Here is a 21,501-nt window from a genome sequence, read left to right as displayed (position 1 = left end):
GGACTCTCACAATGGACGGTCATGTCAAATCTCTGGTTCGGCCTTGCTTTTATCATTTAAGAAATGTTGTTAAGTTAAGCCCTATTGTGTCTTGCTCTGAACATTTATATCTGCACACTTGGACTACTGCAACTCATTGTTTATGTGTCTAAGCAAAGGCTCCCTGGAACGTCTGCAGGTTGTGCAAAATGCTGCAGCTAGGCTTCTGACCAAATCCTCTAAATATTCACATGCTATTCACATTGCTATTTCAGTTATACTGACTTTGAATTCAGAGTCCATTTTAAGATCCTAGTTTTGAATTTTAGAGCTTTGCATGGACTGGCACCAGCTTACATCTCCTCTTCTACAGCCTTATGTCCCTAGCAGGTGAACTCATCTGATTAGAGCCTGCTTGCTATACAGCACACTAAGATGAGAACTAAGGGTGATAGAGCTTTTGCCACTGTGGCCCCTAGACTGTAGAAGTCTCTCCCTCTGCACCGCAGTAGTCACTTCTAAAAAACATCTCAAAACTCACCTTTTTAGAATTTCTTTTGGTTAATTTTTGCCTGTTTATGTTGTTTGTTTTATGTTTTAGGACTTGTTATTCTATTTGCAGCACTTTGTGATTCTCTGTCTAGAAAGGTGCTATATAAATAAAAATTTTACTTACTTACTTACTTTGAGGTTAGCAGACTCATCAGTGCGGGCGTGCAGCCGCTGAGGGCTCAGCTGGATTAAAAAGCTGCAGACGCTCGGCCCTCTGTGGCCATTTAACTCCTCTGCTGTTCAGGCAGAAACACAACTCTTCCCGAGGTGCCTTCTTTTCAGCTCGTCAATGTAAGGAGCACTCTGATCAGCAGAATGAGAACCTAATTGAGACCAGTCCATCACTTCCCCCCGCTGTACTGGCACCAAACCAAAAAAGGCCTCCACACACATCTTTTAATACAAACTGATGATCAGAAGCTTAAAAACACTTTCCCTCCACTCTTCTGCAGAAATGTTAAATTCAGTGATGCTCTGAGAAAGCAGACGTTTCTCCACAAAGATTTAAGTAAACCATAATCCTGTGCTGCTGCTCACCCTTTGTTACACATGATGACGTTTTCTGTCTGGTAATACTAGGCCTCAAATTCTTGTTTTAAAAGAAACATTTCAGGGTTTTGACAAGTTAATGAATTAGAAAAATAACATGCAGAAATTGTGTTCAGTTTTCATTGATCCAAAAGACACTCATATATTAATCAGCACATTAAACAGTCTTAATCCAGATAATCGGTGTGTCTGTGTGGAGCATCATGTTTGTTTTGAGGTTTATGTTAGCTGAATTTGGACATTAACTTTCCTGCCAGGTCACAGAGGGGAGGCTGAGCTGGATGTTGGTCCTGGGGGAATGGGGTTCAGCTTGGCCCCTCTGACGGGACCTTCTCAGCTCTCCTTTAAGCATGCCATAGCTGCTCTATCTGGGTTACCCAGTTCTGTTTGGGCCTCAGCGTGCCCTAGATCAATATGGAAATCAGAAGTTTTAAATGAGCCTCACAGATGCAGATTGGAGCAGTACACAAGAAAGTTTTCTTATGTGTTGGTGTGACTGTGCTTCAAGTTTACGTTCAGTTCTTGTTTTTGTATAAAGTTTTCAGGTTTTCTGACGATCCAGATTCTAACATTGTATAACATCTTTAACTGATGTGAAACTTTGGACAGTGATGCTCAGTCTTAGAGGATGATTCAGTTACAACTACTCTGAGTCAAGTATATCAAAAAAGCATCAAAATGTTGTTCTTCTGGTTTATTGTGAACAAAGTTTCAATATGACCACATTAAAGCTGCTGCTCAGGCTTAGTAGATAAGATGGTTTTACAGCCATTTCCTTGGATCTGTAATCTGAATACAGGTGCGTAGTTAAAGTCATATGAACCTGTGATAAGACTCCACTCCACGATTCATTACCTTAGTCCCTCTTTTGTCTGCAATAATCTGAAGTGCTTGTTTTCTGTCTGACTCTCTCACATCGTTTTGGAGGAATAGAGGAACGGGGATTTACTGCTGTTCAATTCAATTCAATTCAATTCAATTCAATTTTATTTATATAGCGCCAAATCACAACAACAGTCGCCTCAAGGCGCTTTATATTGCACAGTAGATCGTACAATAATAGATACAGAGAAAAACCCAACAATCATATGACCCCCTATGAGCAAGCACTTTGGCGGCAGTGGGAAGGAAAAACTCCCTTTTAACAGGAAGAAACCTCCGGCAGAACCGGGCTCAGGGAGGGGCGGCCATCTGCTGCGACCGGTTGGGGTGAGAGAAGGAAGACAGGATAAAGACATGCTGTGGAAGAGAGACAGAGATTAATAACAGATATGATTCAATGCAGAGAAGTCTATTAACACATAGTGAGAGAGAAAGGTGACTGGAAAGGAAAAACTCAATGCATCATGGGAATCCCCGGCAGCCTACGTCTATTGCAGCTTAACTAAGGGAGGATTCAGGGTCACCTGGTCCAGCCCTAACTATATGCTTTAGCAAAGTTTTAAGCCTAATCTTAAAAGTAGAGATTGGATTCAGGAGACTGACACTAACTGGAAGCTGGTTCCACAGAAGAGGGGCCTGAAAACTGAAGACTCTCCCTCCCATTCTACTTTTAAATACTCTAGGAACAACAAGTAAGCTTGCAGTGCGAGAGCGAAGTGCTCTAATAGGGTAATATGGTACTACAAGGTCATTAAGATAAGATGGGGCCTGATTATTTAAGACCTTGAGGAGCAGGATTTTGAATTCAATTCTGGATTTAACAGGAAGCCAATGAAGGGAAGCCAATACAGGAGAAATATGCTCTCTCTTTCTAGTCCCTGTCAGAACTCTTGCTGCAGCATTTTGGATTAACTGAAGGCTTTTTGGGGAGTTTTTAGGACATCCTGATAATAATGAATTACAGTAGTCCAGCCTGGAAGTAATAAATGCATGAACTAGTTTTTCAGCATCACTCTGAGACACGATATTTCTAATTTTAGAGATGTTGCGCAAATGGAAGAAAGCAGTCTTACATATTTGTTTAATATGTGCGTTGAAGGACATATCTTGGTCAAAAATGACTCCAAGGTTCCTCACAGTGTTACTGGAGGCCAAGGTAATGCCATCCAGAGTAAGAATCTGGTTAGATACCATATTTCTAAGATTTTCAGGGCCGAGTACAATAACCTCAGTTTTATCCAAATTAAGAAGCAGAAAGTTAGCGGCCATCCAGGTCTTTATGTCTTAAGACATTCCTGCAGTTTAACTAATTGGTGTGTGTTATCTGGCTTCATGGACAGATAGAGCTGGGTGTCATCAGCATAGCAGTGAAAATGTATGCTATGTCTTCTAATGATGCTGCCTAAGGGAAGCATGTATAATGCAAACAGAATTGGTCCTAGCACTGAACCCTGTGGAACACCATAATTGACCTTAGTGTGTGAAGAGGACTCTCCATTTACATGTACAAATTTGAGTCTATTAGATAGATATGATACAAACCACTGCAGCACAGTACCTAAAATACCTACAGCATGTTCTAATCGCTCTAATAGGATATTATGGTCAACAGTATCGAATGCTGCACTAAGGTCTAGCAGGACAAGCACAGAGATGAGTCCACTGTCAGAGGCCATAAGAAGATCATTTGTAACCTTCACTAAAGCTGTTTCTGTTCTGTGATGAGCTCTGAAACCTGACTGAAACTCTTCAAATAAGCCATTCCTCTGCAGATGATCTGTTAGCTGTTTGACAACTACTCTTTCAAGGATTTTTGATATGAAAGGAAGGTTGGAGATTGGCCTATAATTAGCTAAGACTGCTGGGTCTAGAGATGGCTTTTTGAGTAAAGGTTTTTACTACAGCCAGCTTGAAGGCCTGTGGTACATAGCCGATTATTAGAGATAAGTTGATCAGATTTAAGATTGAAGAATTAATTAATGGCAGGACTTCTTTGAACAGTTTTGTAGGAATGGGGTCTAAAAGACACATTGATGGTTTAAGGAAGTAATTATTGAAGTTAACTCAGAAAGATCGATTGGAGAAAAAGACTCTAAATGAATATCAATGGTACTGAAAGTAGCTGTAGATAATATTACATCTGTGGGATGATTATTGGTCATTTATTCTCTAATGATTAAAATTTTATTTGTAAAGAAGTTCATGAAGTCATTACTAGTTAACGTTAAAGGGATGGTTGGCTCAACAGTGCTCTGACTTTTTGTCAGCCTGTCTACAGTGCTGAAGAGAAACCTGGGGTTGTTCTTATTTTCTTCAATTAGTGATGAATAGTAAGATGTTCTGGCTTTGCGGAGGGCTTTCTTATAAAGCAACAAACTATTTCTCTAGGCTAAATGATGATCTTCTAAATTTGTGACACGCCATTTCCTCTCCAGCTTACGAGTCATCTGCTTTAGGCTACGTGTTTGAGAATTATACCACGGGGTCAGGTACTTCTGATTTGAGGCCTTTGTTTTCACCGGAGCTACAGTATCCAGAGTCGTACGTAGTGAGGAGGTAAAATTATTAACAAGATGATCTACCTCTGTTGGCGTAGCATTCAGGTAGCTGCTCTGCTCTGTGTTGGTACAGGGCATTGAAGATGATAACAGTGGGTGGATTATATTCTTAAACTTAGTTACAGCGCTTTCAGAAAGACATCTACTGTATTGAAGTCTACTCCCCACTGCTGTGTTATCAATTATTGTAAATGTAAATGTTATCAGGAAATGATCAGACAGGAGAGGGTTTTCAGGAAACACTGTTAAATGTTCAGTTTCTATTCCATATGTTAAAACAAGATCTAGAGTGTGATTAAAGTGGTGGGTGGGTTCTTTTACATTTTGAGAGAAGCCAATTGAGTCTAATAACAGATTAAATGCCATGTTGAGGCTGTCATTTTTTGCATCTACATGAATGTTAAAATCACCCAGAATAATTATTTTATCTGAGCTGAGCACTAAATCAGATAAAAAGTCTGAGAAATCAGACAGAAAGTCTGTGTAAGGCCCAGGTGGATGATAGATGATAACAAGTAAGACTGGTTTCTGAGTTTCACAGCTGGCTAATTTATTTAGCCTCACAATTACCTCTAGAATACTTTGGTACTCTGATGAGTTCATGGTCCACTCAGATCATCACCCATCCACCACCATGCTGAAAGTTGCTAAGAGGTGTTTGTGGTGATGTGCTGCGTTTGATTTTGGACAGAACATCTCATCTGTCCAAATGACAATGTTCCAGAAGTCTTGTTCTTTGTTATGAAGAAACTTTGCAAGCCTATGCTGTGCTACCATGTTCTTTTTAGTGAGAAGAGACTTCTCCTGAAATCCTTCCACACAAAATGTACTTGTTCAGTTTTCAGTTTGTTTGTTTTTTCCCTGAAATTTGCATGGTATGGGATTGGAATGAATGTCAGAAGAGTTTATCAACACATTGTGTAGCAGGAGCATGAATCCAAAAATCACTAGACCGAAGACAATGACGGCTCAGTTTTAAGAGTTAATATATTTACTAATGACACCAACAATAAAATAATGATTGGGATGTTAATCAATAACAGCCACCTTCCAGTTTTTATAGTTTTACAGTAATTACAGGAAGGAAAAGCAGGACAACAAAACAATCTACAAACAGGTGAGAATGGTGGCATTGATGAGTAGCTTTATAAACAGTTTACTAATGCAAAATGACACAGTATGTGTTCCAGCCCTAGAGAAATATCATGATCCTGGCACTTTTGATTTTGTGAGTTATATTTCCGCTCATCCTGTTTCTCCCATATCTCATAAAGTCTAAGTCTGTGCAAGTTGTTCTTATGATTTAGTTATTTCTGGTTTTATTTTGATGGTTTCTTATCTCGTTTGTGTTGTGTTTAGTTTCTCTTCCACTGTCTTCTTTTCCCTGATTATTTTCAACTGTGTATCTCACGTGTCTCCATTGTGCCCCAGTCACCCTGCTGTGTGTATTTAAGACTGGGCCACAGTCAGGCCTTTGTCTGTTTGCTTACATTTATGGCATTTATGTACCTGTTTTGAACAAATTCTTCTACATCATCAAACAAAAACAAAAACAAAAAAATGGATTATATAGATAGTCCATGGATCCCAAAGATATTGCAAACCGCCAGTAAAAAGAAATATATCCTGTACAGAAAATTTATAAAGTGCAGACCTAAAGAAATGTGAATGATGATTTTAATAAATTCTTTGTAAGTTTCAGACCAGACCTAGCTGATAAAATTACTGCTTTGAGAAAGAGCAGAGGAGCAAATAGAAGAATAAAAATCCTAATTAAATGTTTCTAACAGCACAAGAGGAAAATACAATAATTGATGTTGTAGAGAGATGTCAGGACAAAATCTCAACTAACTGAAATGATATTGATATGAAAACTGTTAAAAATGTAATTGAGTGATTTTAAAAACCTCCGACCTTCATCTGCAATCTGTCATTATAAGGCGGTACATTTCCAAACAAAATGAATAGGCCTGTTTCTCTACACTCACGATTCACCCAAACACTAGTGAAATACTTTATTGATAGACTGGATAAATATTTAAATGAACACAAAATATTAATAGAGAGTTGACATGGTTTAATGCATTAATTGAACTAAATGAAGAAATCACACATTGTATCAGTCAAAGAAAGTATGCACATGGAGTCTTTATTGACTTGAAGAAAGCTGTTGACACACTTGCCAATCACATATTAATTGATAAATTGGAAAGGTATGGTATTAGATGGGTGGCGTTGGACTGGATGAAAAGTTAACAACAGGCAACAGATTATGAAGGTGGGAGAACATTAATCAAACCTTTAAACCTTGCTTGTGGAGTTATATGGGGTCTAAACCTCTAGATCATCAGACATATTGCGGTTCATTTTATTTGCAAATGATACAAATATTCTTTATCATGGAGAAAATTCACAGCAGCTTTTAGTAAATTCACATAAGAATTTACTAAAAACAAATTATCACTGAATTTAAGCAAAACTAAAATTCTATCCATCCATCCATCCATCCATTTTTTCCCGCTTATCCGGGGCCGGGTTGCCAGGGCAGCAGCCCAAGCAGAGAAGCCCAGACCTCCCTCTCCCCAGCCACCTCCTCCAGCCTATATTGGGGAACACCAAGGTGTTTCCAGGCCAGCCGAGAGATATAATCTCTCCAGTGTGTCCTGGGTCTGCCCTGGGGCCTCCTCCCGGTGCGACATGCCCGGAAAACCTCACCCAGGAGGCGCCCAGGGGGCATCCTTCTCAGAAGCCCGAACCACCTCAACAGGCTCCTTTCGATGTGGAGGAGCAGCGGCTCTACTCGGAGCCCCTCCCGAACTTGTCACCCTGTCTCTAAGCGAGAGGCCAGCCACCCTTCGGAGGAATTCCGAAATGCTAATGAAGTTTTTTTATTTTAAATTTCAAATATCTATATATTTGAAATATCATCATCTTAAAAATGTTAAACATGGAGAATGATTTAAGCAGCATTTGAAAATGTGTGCATAATATTTATGAGCGTACTGTAACCTTTCACCCAAAGAAAAAAGGCCACAAACAGTGAGGCAGATATTTTTATTCAGCACTTTATGATCAAGTTTACAACAACAGGACAGCAAATTCTAAAACTCAATTACACATTTTCTTAGGGCCTGGTTATTTAAATCCAAATCACTTCCATGAATCCATCACGATATGACAAACATATTAAAGTCTACATAAAACAATCCAGCAGGTCGAATGTATCAGAGAAAATCTTTAAAAAGGAAAAAGTGCAGACCAGCTTTCATAATAATGAATTTAGCCATAGTATTTTAAATGTAATGTAAATGTAAAATGCCAAATCATAATGCTATAAAATAAAATATGTTGCATGAGTAGAGGTAATTTAAAATGAAAATCCTCCAGCATCTGAGTTGAACAGAAAAAAGAAGTTTGGCCAGCTTTTCAGTTAAGTTTGAAAGATTTAAAAAGAGAAAAAAATCTCTGCTTTTTCTAGAAATGTATACAATCACAAAAGTCAAATTCTTTCACAATATTTATAATGATGGTTTTATTAAGAAAACATGAGGTTTCTGCATTGTATTCATACTTCAGTCTTTTATGTTTAAAGTTTAAATGGTTTACAAGCATTATTACATTAAAGAGGAGATCAGTGTGCTCATTTCCAACTCCAGAGCTTTCTTCTCAGGCTAGTAAAGTAGCTTAATGTGATATCGAGTATTTTTACTATTATTATATTTTTAATCCTCTGAGAAACAGGTAGTCACTTTAAGGCCCCAACCCTCTCTTAAAACTTATCTTATGATTAGCCAGCTTTCAGAAGCCAGTTGAGGGGCGGCACTTGGAGCTTGTAAAAGTACTTTTCTTTACAGGGATTACATTTGCATACCTCAGTATTTAAAACTTTGGCCACGTTTAACATGAATGTCTAATGCTGTATTATAAAATATATGACAGAGAATAAAGCCTCTTTAAAGTCTGAATACAGCAGGTTATGTTTGCTTGCAGTTACTCAACAGGTATAAAAGAGAAACAGAAGTATTACACAACCAGGCAGTTGTTGACAGACATATATATTCATCATATTGTAAAAAAGAAAAAAAAAAAAAAGAGTATTACATCTATATTTACATACAGCAATATGTGTGTTTAGAATTTTTAAATAAACAGCTTATATGGAGCAGTGAGTGAGAACATACTGGAGGGTATAAAAAATAGATGGCTCTTTCCTTCCCTGCTGTCACTCAGTTATTATTTGGATCACAACAACCTGAGATCAACCAGTGTCTACATTAGAGGGACTCCATTATGTTTTTCAATGAGTTTAAATCCATTTCTAACAATTTAATTTTTCAAAGTTTGTTGTTTTTGTTGACAATAAACTATATTTTTGCAACATTTAGGATTCAGATAGGGCTGAATTTGTGCCTTCTTTCTGTAGGTTTGAGTCAAAGCAGTCCTGTAAATTGAGCTGTTCCAGTATGTTTAGCTGGTGGACTTTGCTGGACTGTCAGGTGGATTTAGAAAAAAAAAAAAAAGAAATCCAATTTGCATGCCAATCTGAGCTCAGATGCAGATTATTTAACAGGTACTCACAGTTCTTAAACAGCTTTATGGAAGATGATTTATTCAAAATTACAGAAATGACTATATAATTATAATAATATGCTGCACAATTATCATTCAATCCTGTTTTTAAATATATAAATGTATGGTTAAAAATAATAGGTGTCAGATGTTTTAATGGTTTTGGATTCTTGTGTTGAATAAAATCAGACTGTCGATTTAGTGGAAAGTCTGTGAGGTGTTATTTGCTAAATTTACTAAATTTTAAAAACTTTTCTCAGATTGTGCTGATCACTAGCTGATCACCTGCTCTAGCTACGAAAGTCTTCCCTGCAGCGCCAACAAACCCAGAACCTCTGACTTGTCTTATGCTTTGTTTTTATTTAATCCCAAATCTGCACTTTAATTTCTACTTTTCCTCAATGAATTTGTTTCTGTAAAACCAGTGATTCAAAGTGCAAGACCTACAGCCCTGAAAAAAGGTTTTTACAGTCTTGGACTTATTTATTTATATTCCCTGTTTTGTCCGTTTCTTGTGTTGGAATGTTTCCTCGTTTTTATAGCATGAACATCGTCATCTCTTTAGCGTCCAGTGTAAATGAAATCTGAGAAAACAAAGGGACAAAAAAGGAAAAAAAATTACTATGATTTATGTGTGCTGCAGACAAATACACAGTTTCTACTGAAATATATAAATGCAGTTTCAGTTCAACTGTCAAACTCAGAAATGGGATGGTTCACGTCCACAGGTGGACTGTTTCATTTCTGGGCTGCGATGACAAATGTTAGAAACAGTCTCACCTCTGCAGTACTCAGGGTTGAAGTTTTCGTAGATGGGGTAGAGAGGGTTCTCCTGTTCGCTGCGATGCTTTCTGGCTCTCAGGACATCCCGAATACACTGATACAGGAAGGCATACTGGCACTGCAATGCAACAAGACCGTTATAATGTTGTAATAAACACCTTCCGGTGCTTTTAGAGCATTCACTGCAGAATTCATTCATGTCCCATGGGAAACACAGATGTTAATTTCACTGACCAATAATTTGTCAGTTTTCATCAATAACCTTCAAAAACACGACGATAACAAAATAAAAACTAATGAAAAAGGACAAAATACTATGAAATACATATTGATCCTTTCGTCAGCAAATAAAATTGAATTGACTAAAACACATCATTAAGACTAAATCTAAAACTAAATCAGCTTTGTTTTTTCTTTATTTTTCCTTTCCTTTCCCTCAGGTCATCTGGATCCGGTTTTTTATCAGTTCCCAGAGTCAGAACCATACACGGAGAAGCTGCATTCAGCTTTTATGCTCCATATATCTGGAACAAACTCCCAGAAAGCCTCAGATCAGCTGAAACACTTAGTTTATTTAAATCCAGGTTGAAGACCCACCTAATCTCAGCTGCATTTGAATAAAACACCAAATCCACACTTTTAAGCTTAAATTTCAAAACTTAAATTTTAACTGCTGATTTTATCTACTGTTCTGATTTTATCTACCGTTTTGTTTTTTTGGGTGGTTTTTTTTTTAAATCAATTTTAAATCATGCTTTTTATTTGTATTTGTTTTTAATGTCTCTGTAAAGCACTTTGAATCACCTTGTTGTTGAATTGTGCTATATAAATAAACTTGCCTTGCCTTTATTTGTTTGATCCAGGTTTGATCAAGATTGACAATTTAGTATTATAACGACAGTAATTGGTAGAATTTTCAGACTACCATATTTGATAGCTTCCATTATTAATATTTTCTCACGTTTTAATGATGTAGCTCCAGTTTAGTCTAAAATTCTCATTGTAATATTAATGGTTCAACTTGTTTATTATGTACTATAGTATTTTTTTTGATTCACTACAAACTGGTTTGGGTGTGGTAACGTCATCATAAACTGTTTTTTCAAAACCAATTTGCATTCAATATTTACTAAAAAGGAGGGTAACATCCTACTTTTAAATCTTTATTGGTAGTTAAATTCTAGTTTAGGTCAATATTTCCTGATGTTTCTTGTCTAATAGTTTCAGTTTTAATGATGTATTACTATAAACCATGCAGATTTATCAATAGCCAATAAAATCTGGTTTCTTTTCTTCCAATTATTTGTTTTTTTGCGACTGGTTTATTTCAAAGTTTATTGTTGTTTGCCTTTGCTTCCATGTGGGACTATCCTTAATCATATTCTAATAAGTAAAATTGAAATAATGACTAAAATATCTGCTAAACACAATGAGGTGAACTGAAGTGCTACAATCACTGGTCTAAGTGGGAGAAATGTCTGGTGTAGAAATTGAAATCAAATAGTCAAACGAATGTCCTAGAATTCAAAGCTAAATACTTAAATATTTGAATGTAGCTCTTACCTCAGTCTGGACCATGTGCTGGCGGTGCAGGCGGAGGTCGAACACGCAGCCGTAAAGGTCGATGGTTCCTTTGGAGTCCAGCTGCTGCAGAACCCGATCCAAAGCAATGAAGGTCCCTGTGCGCCCGACTCCAGCACTAACAAGCAAAAACATCCAGTTATCAAAGATCTTAAACAGAGAATCAAAGAAGGTTCAAGGACTCAATAGTTCACTTTTTTTTTTTTTTGGTTCTAATGACGGGATTCTGTTAACTCACAGCCAATCAGATTTCTCCCTGAGGACAGCCTCAAGCATCTACCTGCAGTGAACGACGGTGGCTCCGGTGCTGGGCGATCGGTCCACATAGTCCCGGGCTGTCCTGACAAACTGGATCAGGGACTGGGTGCTCTCAGGGACGCCGTGATCAGGCCACACCGTGTAGTGGAAGTGACGCAGTACCCGAGGATAACTGCAGCTGCTCTCCTGTCCAGGTCGATAATGGATTTATTGGGATTGTTATCACCCATAGCAACATTCAAGGTCTGGATTTTGAGGCTTTAGACATAATGTAACATAACGACATAACGTTTGTTTCAACATAACATAGTGGAAATCAACTTTTTCATGGCCACACCAAAAAAATGCAGAAATAATCAGAATAATCCTTCTGTAGCCTCTCGATTCACCCTCTCCATGAAACAAGCTGTTTTAGCTCCTCCCCTTTTAACAGATATTTGAACAGCAGGTGGGTGGACTGTCTGTCACAGAGATAAACATAGTGTATAAGGATATCCCCTTAAAACCTCAAATCTCTGCACCTTTAGCTTTACAGACATTGTTTGGCCATGTTTATCACATGAGCTTTATTTGGAGAAGTTATGAAAATGAAAGCTTCACAATAAATATATGCCTTCTTCATTCTTTAGATATTACTGCTTTTCTACATTTTTACGCTGGAATAAAAAATGAGAGTAAAAAGAGGCATACCGAGGTGATCTTGAACTCTCGGATGGTCCACTCAGGCAGGACAGACTCTGACAGCATCTGAATGACCAGATCACCGTAGTACAGAGGCTCTCTGTCTGCAGGCCAGTACTGGTCACACTTCACCTGGAAACACAGCATTCATATAGTTTAATTACTTCTCAGGGTTGAGTTTATCTTCCTTTGCTAACCTGTGAGAAGAATCTGAAGCTCTTTTCAACTTGCAATCAAAGCTCATAATTTCAGTTTCATAATTGTTCCACTCAAGTGGACATTTTGATCAAGCGGACGCCTCACCCGTCCTTTCTCCACACACTGGGTCACCATGATGATGTTGTAGACGCCGTGCTCCCACACCATCCGCCAGAAATCATCTTTCGTGCCCGGGAGCGGCCCCTGGGTGGCAATGTACTCCCTGCGGTAGTTATTACCCTGCACATGTAGGCAAGAGAGGCGGTATTAGTGTCATTGTCAGTATGTGCGCTCAGTTTGTGCTTTTTAGCATGTGCTCATACAGGTATGTAGCTGGCGTTGATGTAATCGGAGCAGGGGTCGTCCTCCAGGTACGACAGCTTCACTCGGGTAGAATCATCTAGAAAAATGAAGAAATAAGTCACCAGCGGCTTTCATTATCTTTAACGTGTAGTTTAAATTAACTCTAATGCAATGAGTACTGAACTGGTTTAATAAATGTTGACTGAATTCCTCCCACTACATCCAGCATCCACAGAGCAACGTAACCATAAGGTGTTTTAGCTCCATTTTTGGTCTCCTGTTCTAAATAAATAATATCTGGGTTTTTAGCTTCTTAAGGTTTCTCTTTCTTCAAAAGCTGTAACTGTCTGCTGTTTGCTACTTAGCTGGGCACTTTTAGAGGTTATTTATTAAGTAGTCATTTACCTAAAATCAGTTTGTACACCCAGAACTAAAAGTATGAGGGCTATAAAAGCACCACAGGACAACAGCTAGACTCTGACTCTGAAGTATTGCTCCAGTTTTCTTGTTTTCTGTGTTTCATCATTGTAGAAGTTTCACTAAAATGTCTTTTTTCACATTTTTTTTTATCAGTTAACCTTTATTAAACTGTCAGTATATAGAAAAAAGGCTCATCAGTTTGGTAGTGGTAGTGTGGTAGTCTCGAGAGGAAAAATCAGGGATAAATTAATATTTATTAATATTTATTTAAAATTGTTTACAATTGTTTGGATAACATTAAAAAATTTGGATTAAAAACAGGTTTAACTGATGCTCTCAGTCATTCAGTTATTCTTGTTTTTTTTGCCATTTTAATAAAATTTATATCATCTTATTGCAGCTTTGCAATAATACTAAACATCAGATTTGCACATTTAACCTTAAATCAGCCAAAAACTAACAATTATGAAAATTGCCCAATTAAATTTCTATCAGTCTACTTAGTGAAGAAGCAACCATCATTTTGAGCTACTGAGGGCACATTTGTAAAAGCAATAAGCACAGATTCCTTATAGTTTAATCAATATGGTCACATTAATGTTTCCCCGTAGGGTAAAGGATGCAGTTTATGTCTGATGGTGAAATTCTAACACATCCACTCCAGAATAAGTAATGAAAACAGCGTCTCTCACAGCTTTCTTGAGGTTCTTATTATTGAATGTGAAAGATGTGTGAATGTGAAACAGACTCAGTAATGACTCATTTCACTGAGAGAGAGAGAGAGAGAGTGAGAGAGAGAGAGAGAGAGAGAGAGAGAGTGTGGTGTAAATGTGTTTACTTCTCTGACAGTTAATTATAGAGGTGATGTTGTAAATGTGGCACCTCGAGTCATAAATCTGATTTTTTTTGCAGTTATAAATGACGGATGCTTAATTACTTTATTTAAAACTGAGGATACTTCAGAAGGAAAAACTTTGAAAATGACAAATTGTGGATGTGGATATTTCCTTTATAATTGCGTAAAACAGATGTACCAAACAATCTTCATGTGATTAGAAATCTGTCTGTATATCACTCCCATAGCAAAAAATCAATGAACTAACATTTCAAACACTTAAAAATAATTAGGCATCATCCCCAATGACGCAGACAGAAAACATTTTCACAGATGTATCATAATTTTAAACATTACATTTAACAGATGATTCATTAATTGAGTAATAACAATTAAAACAGCAACTCTTTTGTGCTATTTCAAGCAAATGTTATTGTTACCTGAGTAAAGATTGCGTCATTCAAGGAAATTCAGATTCAGTGTCATTATTTGAAACAGCTCCTTTCTTTTTCTTTCTTTCTTTTTTTTTTTAAATCAATCCATCCTTAATATAATTTAGCCGTTTTTCAGCCCATCATCACACTACCTTTGAATGAGCAAAAATTCAGTTATGCAAATTCATTAAACTGGACTCAGATACGAGGGCTGAAACTTTAAGATCAATTAAATTTGGCCAGTTGTTGGTATCAGCTGATCAACTGGTTGGAGGACACACCATTTTATAGTTTTTAATCTGCTGGTTGGAAAAAAGATGCTATGCGAAACTATTTTGTGACGTGTGGATAATAAATAATATAGAGGACAATCTGCTTGGGTGGCTAAGAAATGGAAACGAAAAGCTAATTAAATGAGTAAATATTCCACATAGATGCTGTATTTTCAGTAGTATTGTGTAATTATGAATGCTTTTATCACCTCAAGCCTCAGAGTTCATCCTTGTCGCCAAGGGAACAGGTGCTGCCTCATTAAAGCTCTTGACGATGTGATAATTGCCATGATTTCCACGTTGATTTATTTTTCTTTCTCACTGAGGGACTTGAAGGGTTGTCAGCTAACTGTTATGTGGAGTGACTGTTTTTTTTTTTCTTTTTAACTTTTTGAGAAGCAAAAAAGCTTTAAAGCTAAAAACTGCACTAACATGGCAGGATGTTGTTGTAGCGGTTCTTTCCTCGGTTTTCCGGCACTCGGGCGACATCCATCGTCTGGTTACGGCCGACATCCTTCAGATCCTGAACAGAGATGAGAATAATTACATTTGTACAGTTATAAACATCAGGACTTTGTGACTAACAAGACCAGCCAAAAATCTGCTTTTGAAGAAAACCAGTGCCATTCCTCATCAGAGTCATGGTACATTACTTGACCTTTAAGTTTCAGAGAAGCAATGATTGAAAAGCAAAATGGTTCTGAAAAGGCGGGCAAGTCGAACCAACAGCCAACTGGCATAAGCATGAGCCCAGAACAAGCAGTTTGATTTGCTGTGAAGTTGGTACACGATTGGAAGACTTTCAAGGTTTTTGAGTGTAAGATGTTTTGGGCCTGACCAGAACTGTCCAAAACCCAGAGTTATCCCAACAGTGTGATCTGATGTTATTCAACTGAACTGTGAAGCACTTTGATGCAGTTTAAAAGACCTATTTTGTTTTATTTAATCAGTGACTGTATATTGCAGAAGTACTGTTATTGCTTATTGGTCAATGGGACTGTGTGGGTATTAATTTTTCCTTATTTTGTAGTTTTAAAGGTGCTCAATGATGTCAAGAGAGTGAGCCGTGTTTGGTGAGGAAATAAATGGCTGCACCCGTTAGAGACTCTTCTGTCATTCTTGATGCCAGGGGCTGCTACAACAGTGATTTAATATTATTAATATGCAAAACCTCTGGTAAAAGAAACAGTGTGTCTTTCTGTCTTCCTGAGATTTAACACTCCAAATGAAAACTGAAGACATGCCCAACAAACAAACAATATGATTGATCAGGTTCTTGAACACACTTTTTGTAATAATTTTCATACACTTACCTCAAATTCTTCAGAAAGCAAGTAGTTGGAGTCGGCCTGCAGCTTGGTCAGATGCGACTCGAAATGGCCCGCTTTGATAGGACTGAACAGAGAAAGATGGACAAATACTCAGCAAAAGGTATATACTGGAGGTAGAGTGGTGATTTTTAGCCATTTCAACAAATTAATTACATACAAAGTTTCAGAAATAAAGCTTAAACTCTCACCTGGTGATCCGACGGTTACTGCAACAGAAGATTAAAAAATTGAATTAATCCATGTGACAGTACGATAAGGTGGTGAAACATAGGTTGGTTTATAAAGGTGGATAATCAACTAGACAGTAACACAAACATAATACAGGAGTGAAAATGATACATTATGTATAGTTTTATCGCCTCTTGTAACATTATGCAGTAAGAAGAATACAATATGGTTCTGTTATAGCAATATTTCCAGTCTAGTAGACAGTCAAAACATCTCTATTATTTAATTCTTTATGTATTACTTAATTGTGTTGGTAAGGTCTTTATCAAAGAAAAAGCTGTATGTAACAGTCCAAAAATTTATGCTCTCCTAGAGCTTTCTTTTTCTAAAACAGTCCAGCGAGCTGGATTGGAGTCCTTGTTGTGCTAATTCTGGCCCCCGGGCCTTACATTTGACACCCTTGTTCTAAAATGTTATTGACTGTGATTTTATGCAAAAGTGGGGTTTAATTTAATCATCTATAATTTAGCTGGTTCAATCAACACTTAAAACATCTCATATACTCAGTCAAAGAACCTTACATTTGTGACCTTAAAGTCATTTTAATTCATGGCCCACAAGATGAGGTGGGCTGGCCTATCCTGTGACAGAATGATGGACAGGCTGAGATGTCTGACAGACGTGTAATATGAGAAATACCACAACAACAGCCTATTTTTACACATTCGGTGGGTTTAAAACACTCGCGTCTAATCACATTACTGTAATTTTCACGCCTTGCAAAGCTGTCCCGTAAGCCGAATTGGACCCTCTGGTCGGTTCTGGCCTAAATAATGCAGGAATTTTTCATCTGCGATTTGTTTCCAAGTGAATTTGAGATCTGATAATCCCTGCTACTAGCAAACGCAGAGGAGCATCGTCTTTATGTCCAGTTAAAAAACTGGACGCTGTAACTGTAAGCTGGGGTCATTTATGAAGCACAGAGAAGCTTTGTTTCTGCGCTCTGTTACATTTGTGGTTGATGAGCTGTGGCCAATATACAAACGTATGCAGACACACACACACACTAATTAACAGATGCTACGGCCTGTGGTGGGTGAATGATGAGGTAATCTGAGAGAGGGAGCGAGCACTTTATTGGAAACTAATTCTTCTTCACACACTCACATATTGGACGTGGGAGGCGTTGGAAACTAATCTCTCCCTCTCTCACGTACTGAAGAAGAATAATTATAGATGTTGCGTGCGCACAAATTTACCTCCGGACGCCCATATACATCCCTGAAGTTGGAACTTCTTTCCACATGCTCATCCTCACCACCGGGTTCTCCTGCACAGCCCTACACAGAAAATATCAGCACTGATTAGGAACATTAAGATCAAAGAGTTAAACCAATGAAAACATTCGAGCCCTGCCCTCTACGCTAATAAACGTGTTCACCAAATCACAACTAATTAACTCTGTAAATTAGCTTAACAGCTAAATGACTGTGAGAAAACTGATGTGACATTTTGGAGCTAATTTTCTGTTCAGGGCTCTGTTGTGGCGCCATAAATGTTACATAAAGTCATGAAGGCAGTCGGAAATTTCACACTGGTGCCACAGAGACAATGCCCCATCCAGATTTAGTGGCATTGATGGTGTAGTATTAAAAAAGGAATGTGTGTTATCTCGGATATGCTTTAAAAAGCTGTTAAAGTGTCCATCGTTTTGACTTATACAAGAGAAAATCTGCAAACAGAAGAACAGATTCAACTTAAAGGTAACAAACTCTAAGCTGTAGTTAAAAAAATGTTTACTATTCTGTTCTAGGTCTGAAATAGAAAAACTTTTAAACTTAGCCAAATTATATTCTCCTTTTTCTTTGCACAATCTTAAACTGTCAGATGGTCCAAACAAACCATCTGACAGTTGTATTTGAACACTTACAGGTTCAAATACAACTGTATTTGAACCTGTAAGTGTTCAAGTATTTGAACACTTACAGGTTCAAATAATGAAGTAATGAAATAATGAAGTAAGTGTTTGAAAACGGTAGAAGTCAGCAATCCAGTGTTTGGATCTCGGCCTAATCCGGCTTCATCGACAACTTTTCTTATATTTCACTTTGTTTTTCACTTGATTACAAACTGTGGCTTTCCCGCTTTGTTCTGATTGGTTTAACATTTGTTTTGAAGATTATGTAATTTGTTGATATATTAATATTTCCCCTCTGTGTCTATCTCTCCTCCACTCCGTGTGTGAGGAGGTGCACTCACAGTGAAACTGTGAGCAGGGAAAGGATGTGCTAACATGACCAACTGGAGTTCAGCACCTTCATAGGTCTCTAAGAGAAAAAAAACCTAGATGATTTAATTTGAAAATCATTCAAATACACAGCTGTGTTTTAAACTCCCAAACACTAACTCATGCAAAGCTCCCGTAGTGGAGTTTCAGATTAAAGAGCAGGAAATGAGCAGCCCATGTTTTGGCTGATCTAATACTTCCAAGCGTCCTTGAGGTAACTACAAGCAGAACGCCCAGTGTACTCACACTTTGCGTAGCCTCTGTCTGTAGGCCAGCAGAGAGACGACTGCCACCATCATACCAATGAGGAACATGCCAGCACTCAGACCCTCCACCACGCCACCTAGAGGCTCTGACAAAGAACAACACATATCGGGAGATAGCTGAGGTTAGACAGACCAGCTGTGATGTTTCAGCTTTTACTTCATGTGCCCTTGAGTGGAAGGTGTAGATAAAACATCTGTGTCATATTAATGCGTCAAAAGTCAAAGACACTGCAAATTTTTAAAAATTTAGATGAGATGGTCCCAAAAAATTCATTAATTCTACTCATTGCTATCCTTAGTTTACGGAAAAGTTAGGTTTGGTTAAACTCAGGAAAACTCAGCGAAAATGGTTGGCTGTCTCACCTGCGTGCGTCCGGAGTGGCTCAGACAGGTAAGTGTCAGTGAAGAGCGGCTGAGAAAACTCTCTGTGGTTCTCGTCAAACAGTCGGGTGAAGGCTCGCATGCTTAGCCTGCGCGAGCGGACACACACACACGTACACGGTCAGTAGCTGAGGGGAGGTGTTTCTGTGCTCAGTGGCACTTCAGCAGCATCAGTTTCTCATTACCTGTATGATGTTTTGGCTTTCAGCGGCCCATCACAGAAGGCACCATAGCTGTCACTCAGATAGAGGTCACCATCATGGTAATGATCACAGGATCCCCCCAGCCGGTCTCCTCCTGCGCCCAGGTTCACCTCCACCACCTGATCAGGTATTGATTGACCACATTAATATATTGACAGATATACACCCAGCACAGTTCTTATTCAGAGGGTGACTGTGATCATTTTTTAAACTTCTTCACTTTTTTAAAAATTATCTTAGAAAATGCAATAAAATTAAATATTTTAATTCTAATGTCTTAAATTTCAATTATGCACATAAACAATAAATAAAAATGTTCTTCATGAACATCAGAATCTTGAGTTTAATCAGCACCTTTATTATGACTAAAGGTTTGGTTGTTTATGTCAAGTCTACAGAAAACAAATATTTTGTTTGCATTTTCAGAAAAGTTAGAAAAAGATCTATTTCAACATGTAATTTGCAGATTACCTGCCCAGCAGAGCTCTCAGTGTCCTGTGGACAGCGGCTGGGGAAGTAGGCAGTCTGATAGGCTCTGACGGATGAGTTGCTGATGTAGTCGCGGTATGAGGGCAGTGGGTGGCGCTGTTCTGGCTGCAGCATTTCATTGGCTGTCAGAAGAGACAAAAAAAACTTGTCTACCTCCAGTTTGTCTGTCTGGAAATGAATGTAAGTCAAAGTAATGTAAACATGTGTTGATGTGTTTGTACCATCAGACTCGGCCACGATCACGGTGAAGTATCGGACGGCTCCGTTGGTGTCGGTGAACCAGGAGCAGTTAAAGCGAAACAGGATGGAGGATGACTTGATCTTCGATGACCTTTTGGTGACACGTACGCTTTGAGGTGGGACAGGAGGGCCTGACAGGAGAGAGGACTGGTTAAACAAATATAAGTGCCATTTTGACTTTTTATTAAATATATTTTTAGCTCATAATAATTGCAGTAATCATTTTAAAAATTAAGTTGGAATTTTTGTTTATTTTCTCAAGATTTGGACATTTTATCAAGCTCATAAACTATTTTATAACTGTGAAATTATCATATGACATACATAATTATTCATGGCATTTAAAAATATTGTAATATTAATTGCAAAATAAACAGCACATTGAAATGTTTTTTCTGAAAAATCTGAAACAAGAAATGTACAAAAGTTTATAAAAACAAAAATTCTCAAAAGAGAAAAACAATATTATGCTTCCACAATCAGCACAATAGTATCACATGGTGATCATCACTACTAGTATACCACAACACTGTGAAAAGTATATAAAAATATAGTTTTGTTGTTTCTGAAGAAACTGGCTTTTCCAGTTTCCATTTGCTCTTTCTCCCAGTTTCATCCTTAGCTTTCTCTCTTCCTGAACTGCCACCTATAAAAAAAACTTCTGGATTTTCTGCCTTTTTCTGTTTCCAGTGCGCTTGTGTCAGGATGATTTATAATGCAACACAAGCACAAAGAGGGAGGAAGAGATGGACGTGAACTAAGGGGGGACAAAGAGAAGAAAGGAAAAGGTTCTAGCAGAGGAGAAAAGTTTCCAGAGTGTTTGGGGTCATGGTGACTTTTTCAAAAAGAGCAAAGAGAAAAATAAAGTGACACTTCAAAGATTAAGAACCTGTGTGTGTGTCTCCTTCCTTCATTATGAACACACACACACACACACACAAAAGTTCCCTTCTGTTGTTTATTTTTTATTGTAGCAGGAGTTGACTGCACCAGATGTTCAAACTCGGCCTAGTTAGATAGAATCATAGGAAGAAGTGTGCTATTTAGAGGTTTTAGACCCTTAATAAATTAAAGATAACGCCTTTTAGTTCCAATTCAGTGTAAGGTATAGCTACATACATATACAGCAGAAACAAATGGGTTTGACAGCAAACACGGAAAACCAGATGATGTCGAGTCAGATCATTTCTGTTTCTCTCTGGCACCCATGACAGGATCATGAAGTCATGAAGTTGGCTTATTCAAATAAGAGCTGGGCTTTAGAGTGAGTGAACAATCAATC

At 37.9% G+C, this 21,501-nt stretch overlaps 1 protein-coding gene across 1 annotated transcript in view; it reads right to left on the bottom strand.

The window, feature by feature from the left end:
- Positions 1-7,560: 7,560 nt before the first annotated feature.
- LOC102791748 (receptor-type tyrosine-protein phosphatase beta-like) overlaps positions 7,561-21,501 on the bottom strand; it is a 36,378-nt gene continuing 22,437 nt past the window's right edge. Inside the window, exons 25-40 of the mRNA XM_006781018.3 lie at positions 20,201-20,350; positions 19,962-20,101; positions 19,473-19,609; positions 19,270-19,376; positions 18,887-18,992; positions 17,613-17,693; positions 16,374-16,391; positions 16,168-16,249; positions 15,287-15,377; positions 12,914-12,990; positions 12,696-12,830; positions 12,402-12,524; positions 11,734-11,897; positions 11,436-11,571; positions 9,870-9,990; positions 7,561-9,673 (exon numbers count right to left, since the gene is read on the bottom strand). Coding sequence (XP_006781081.2) covers positions 9,651-9,673; positions 9,870-9,990; positions 11,436-11,571; positions 11,734-11,897; positions 12,402-12,524; positions 12,696-12,830; positions 12,914-12,990; positions 15,287-15,377; positions 16,168-16,249; positions 16,374-16,391; positions 17,613-17,693; positions 18,887-18,992; positions 19,270-19,376; positions 19,473-19,609; positions 19,962-20,101; positions 20,201-20,350 — 1,691 coding nt within the window. The 3' untranslated portion in view covers positions 7,561-9,650. The remainder of the gene's footprint in view (positions 9,674-9,869; positions 9,991-11,435; positions 11,572-11,733; positions 11,898-12,401; positions 12,525-12,695; positions 12,831-12,913; positions 12,991-15,286; positions 15,378-16,167; positions 16,250-16,373; positions 16,392-17,612; positions 17,694-18,886; positions 18,993-19,269; positions 19,377-19,472; positions 19,610-19,961; positions 20,102-20,200; positions 20,351-21,501) is intronic.

This window comes from Neolamprologus brichardi, chromosome 17, assembly GCF_056152115.1.
Source record: "Neolamprologus brichardi isolate AB-2024 chromosome 17, ASM5615211v1, whole genome shotgun sequence".
Taxonomy (NCBI): domain Eukaryota; kingdom Metazoa; phylum Chordata; class Actinopteri; order Cichliformes; family Cichlidae; genus Neolamprologus; species Neolamprologus brichardi.
Note: the sequence above shows the minus strand (reverse complement) of the source record. Positions and strands in the feature narration are given on the sequence as shown.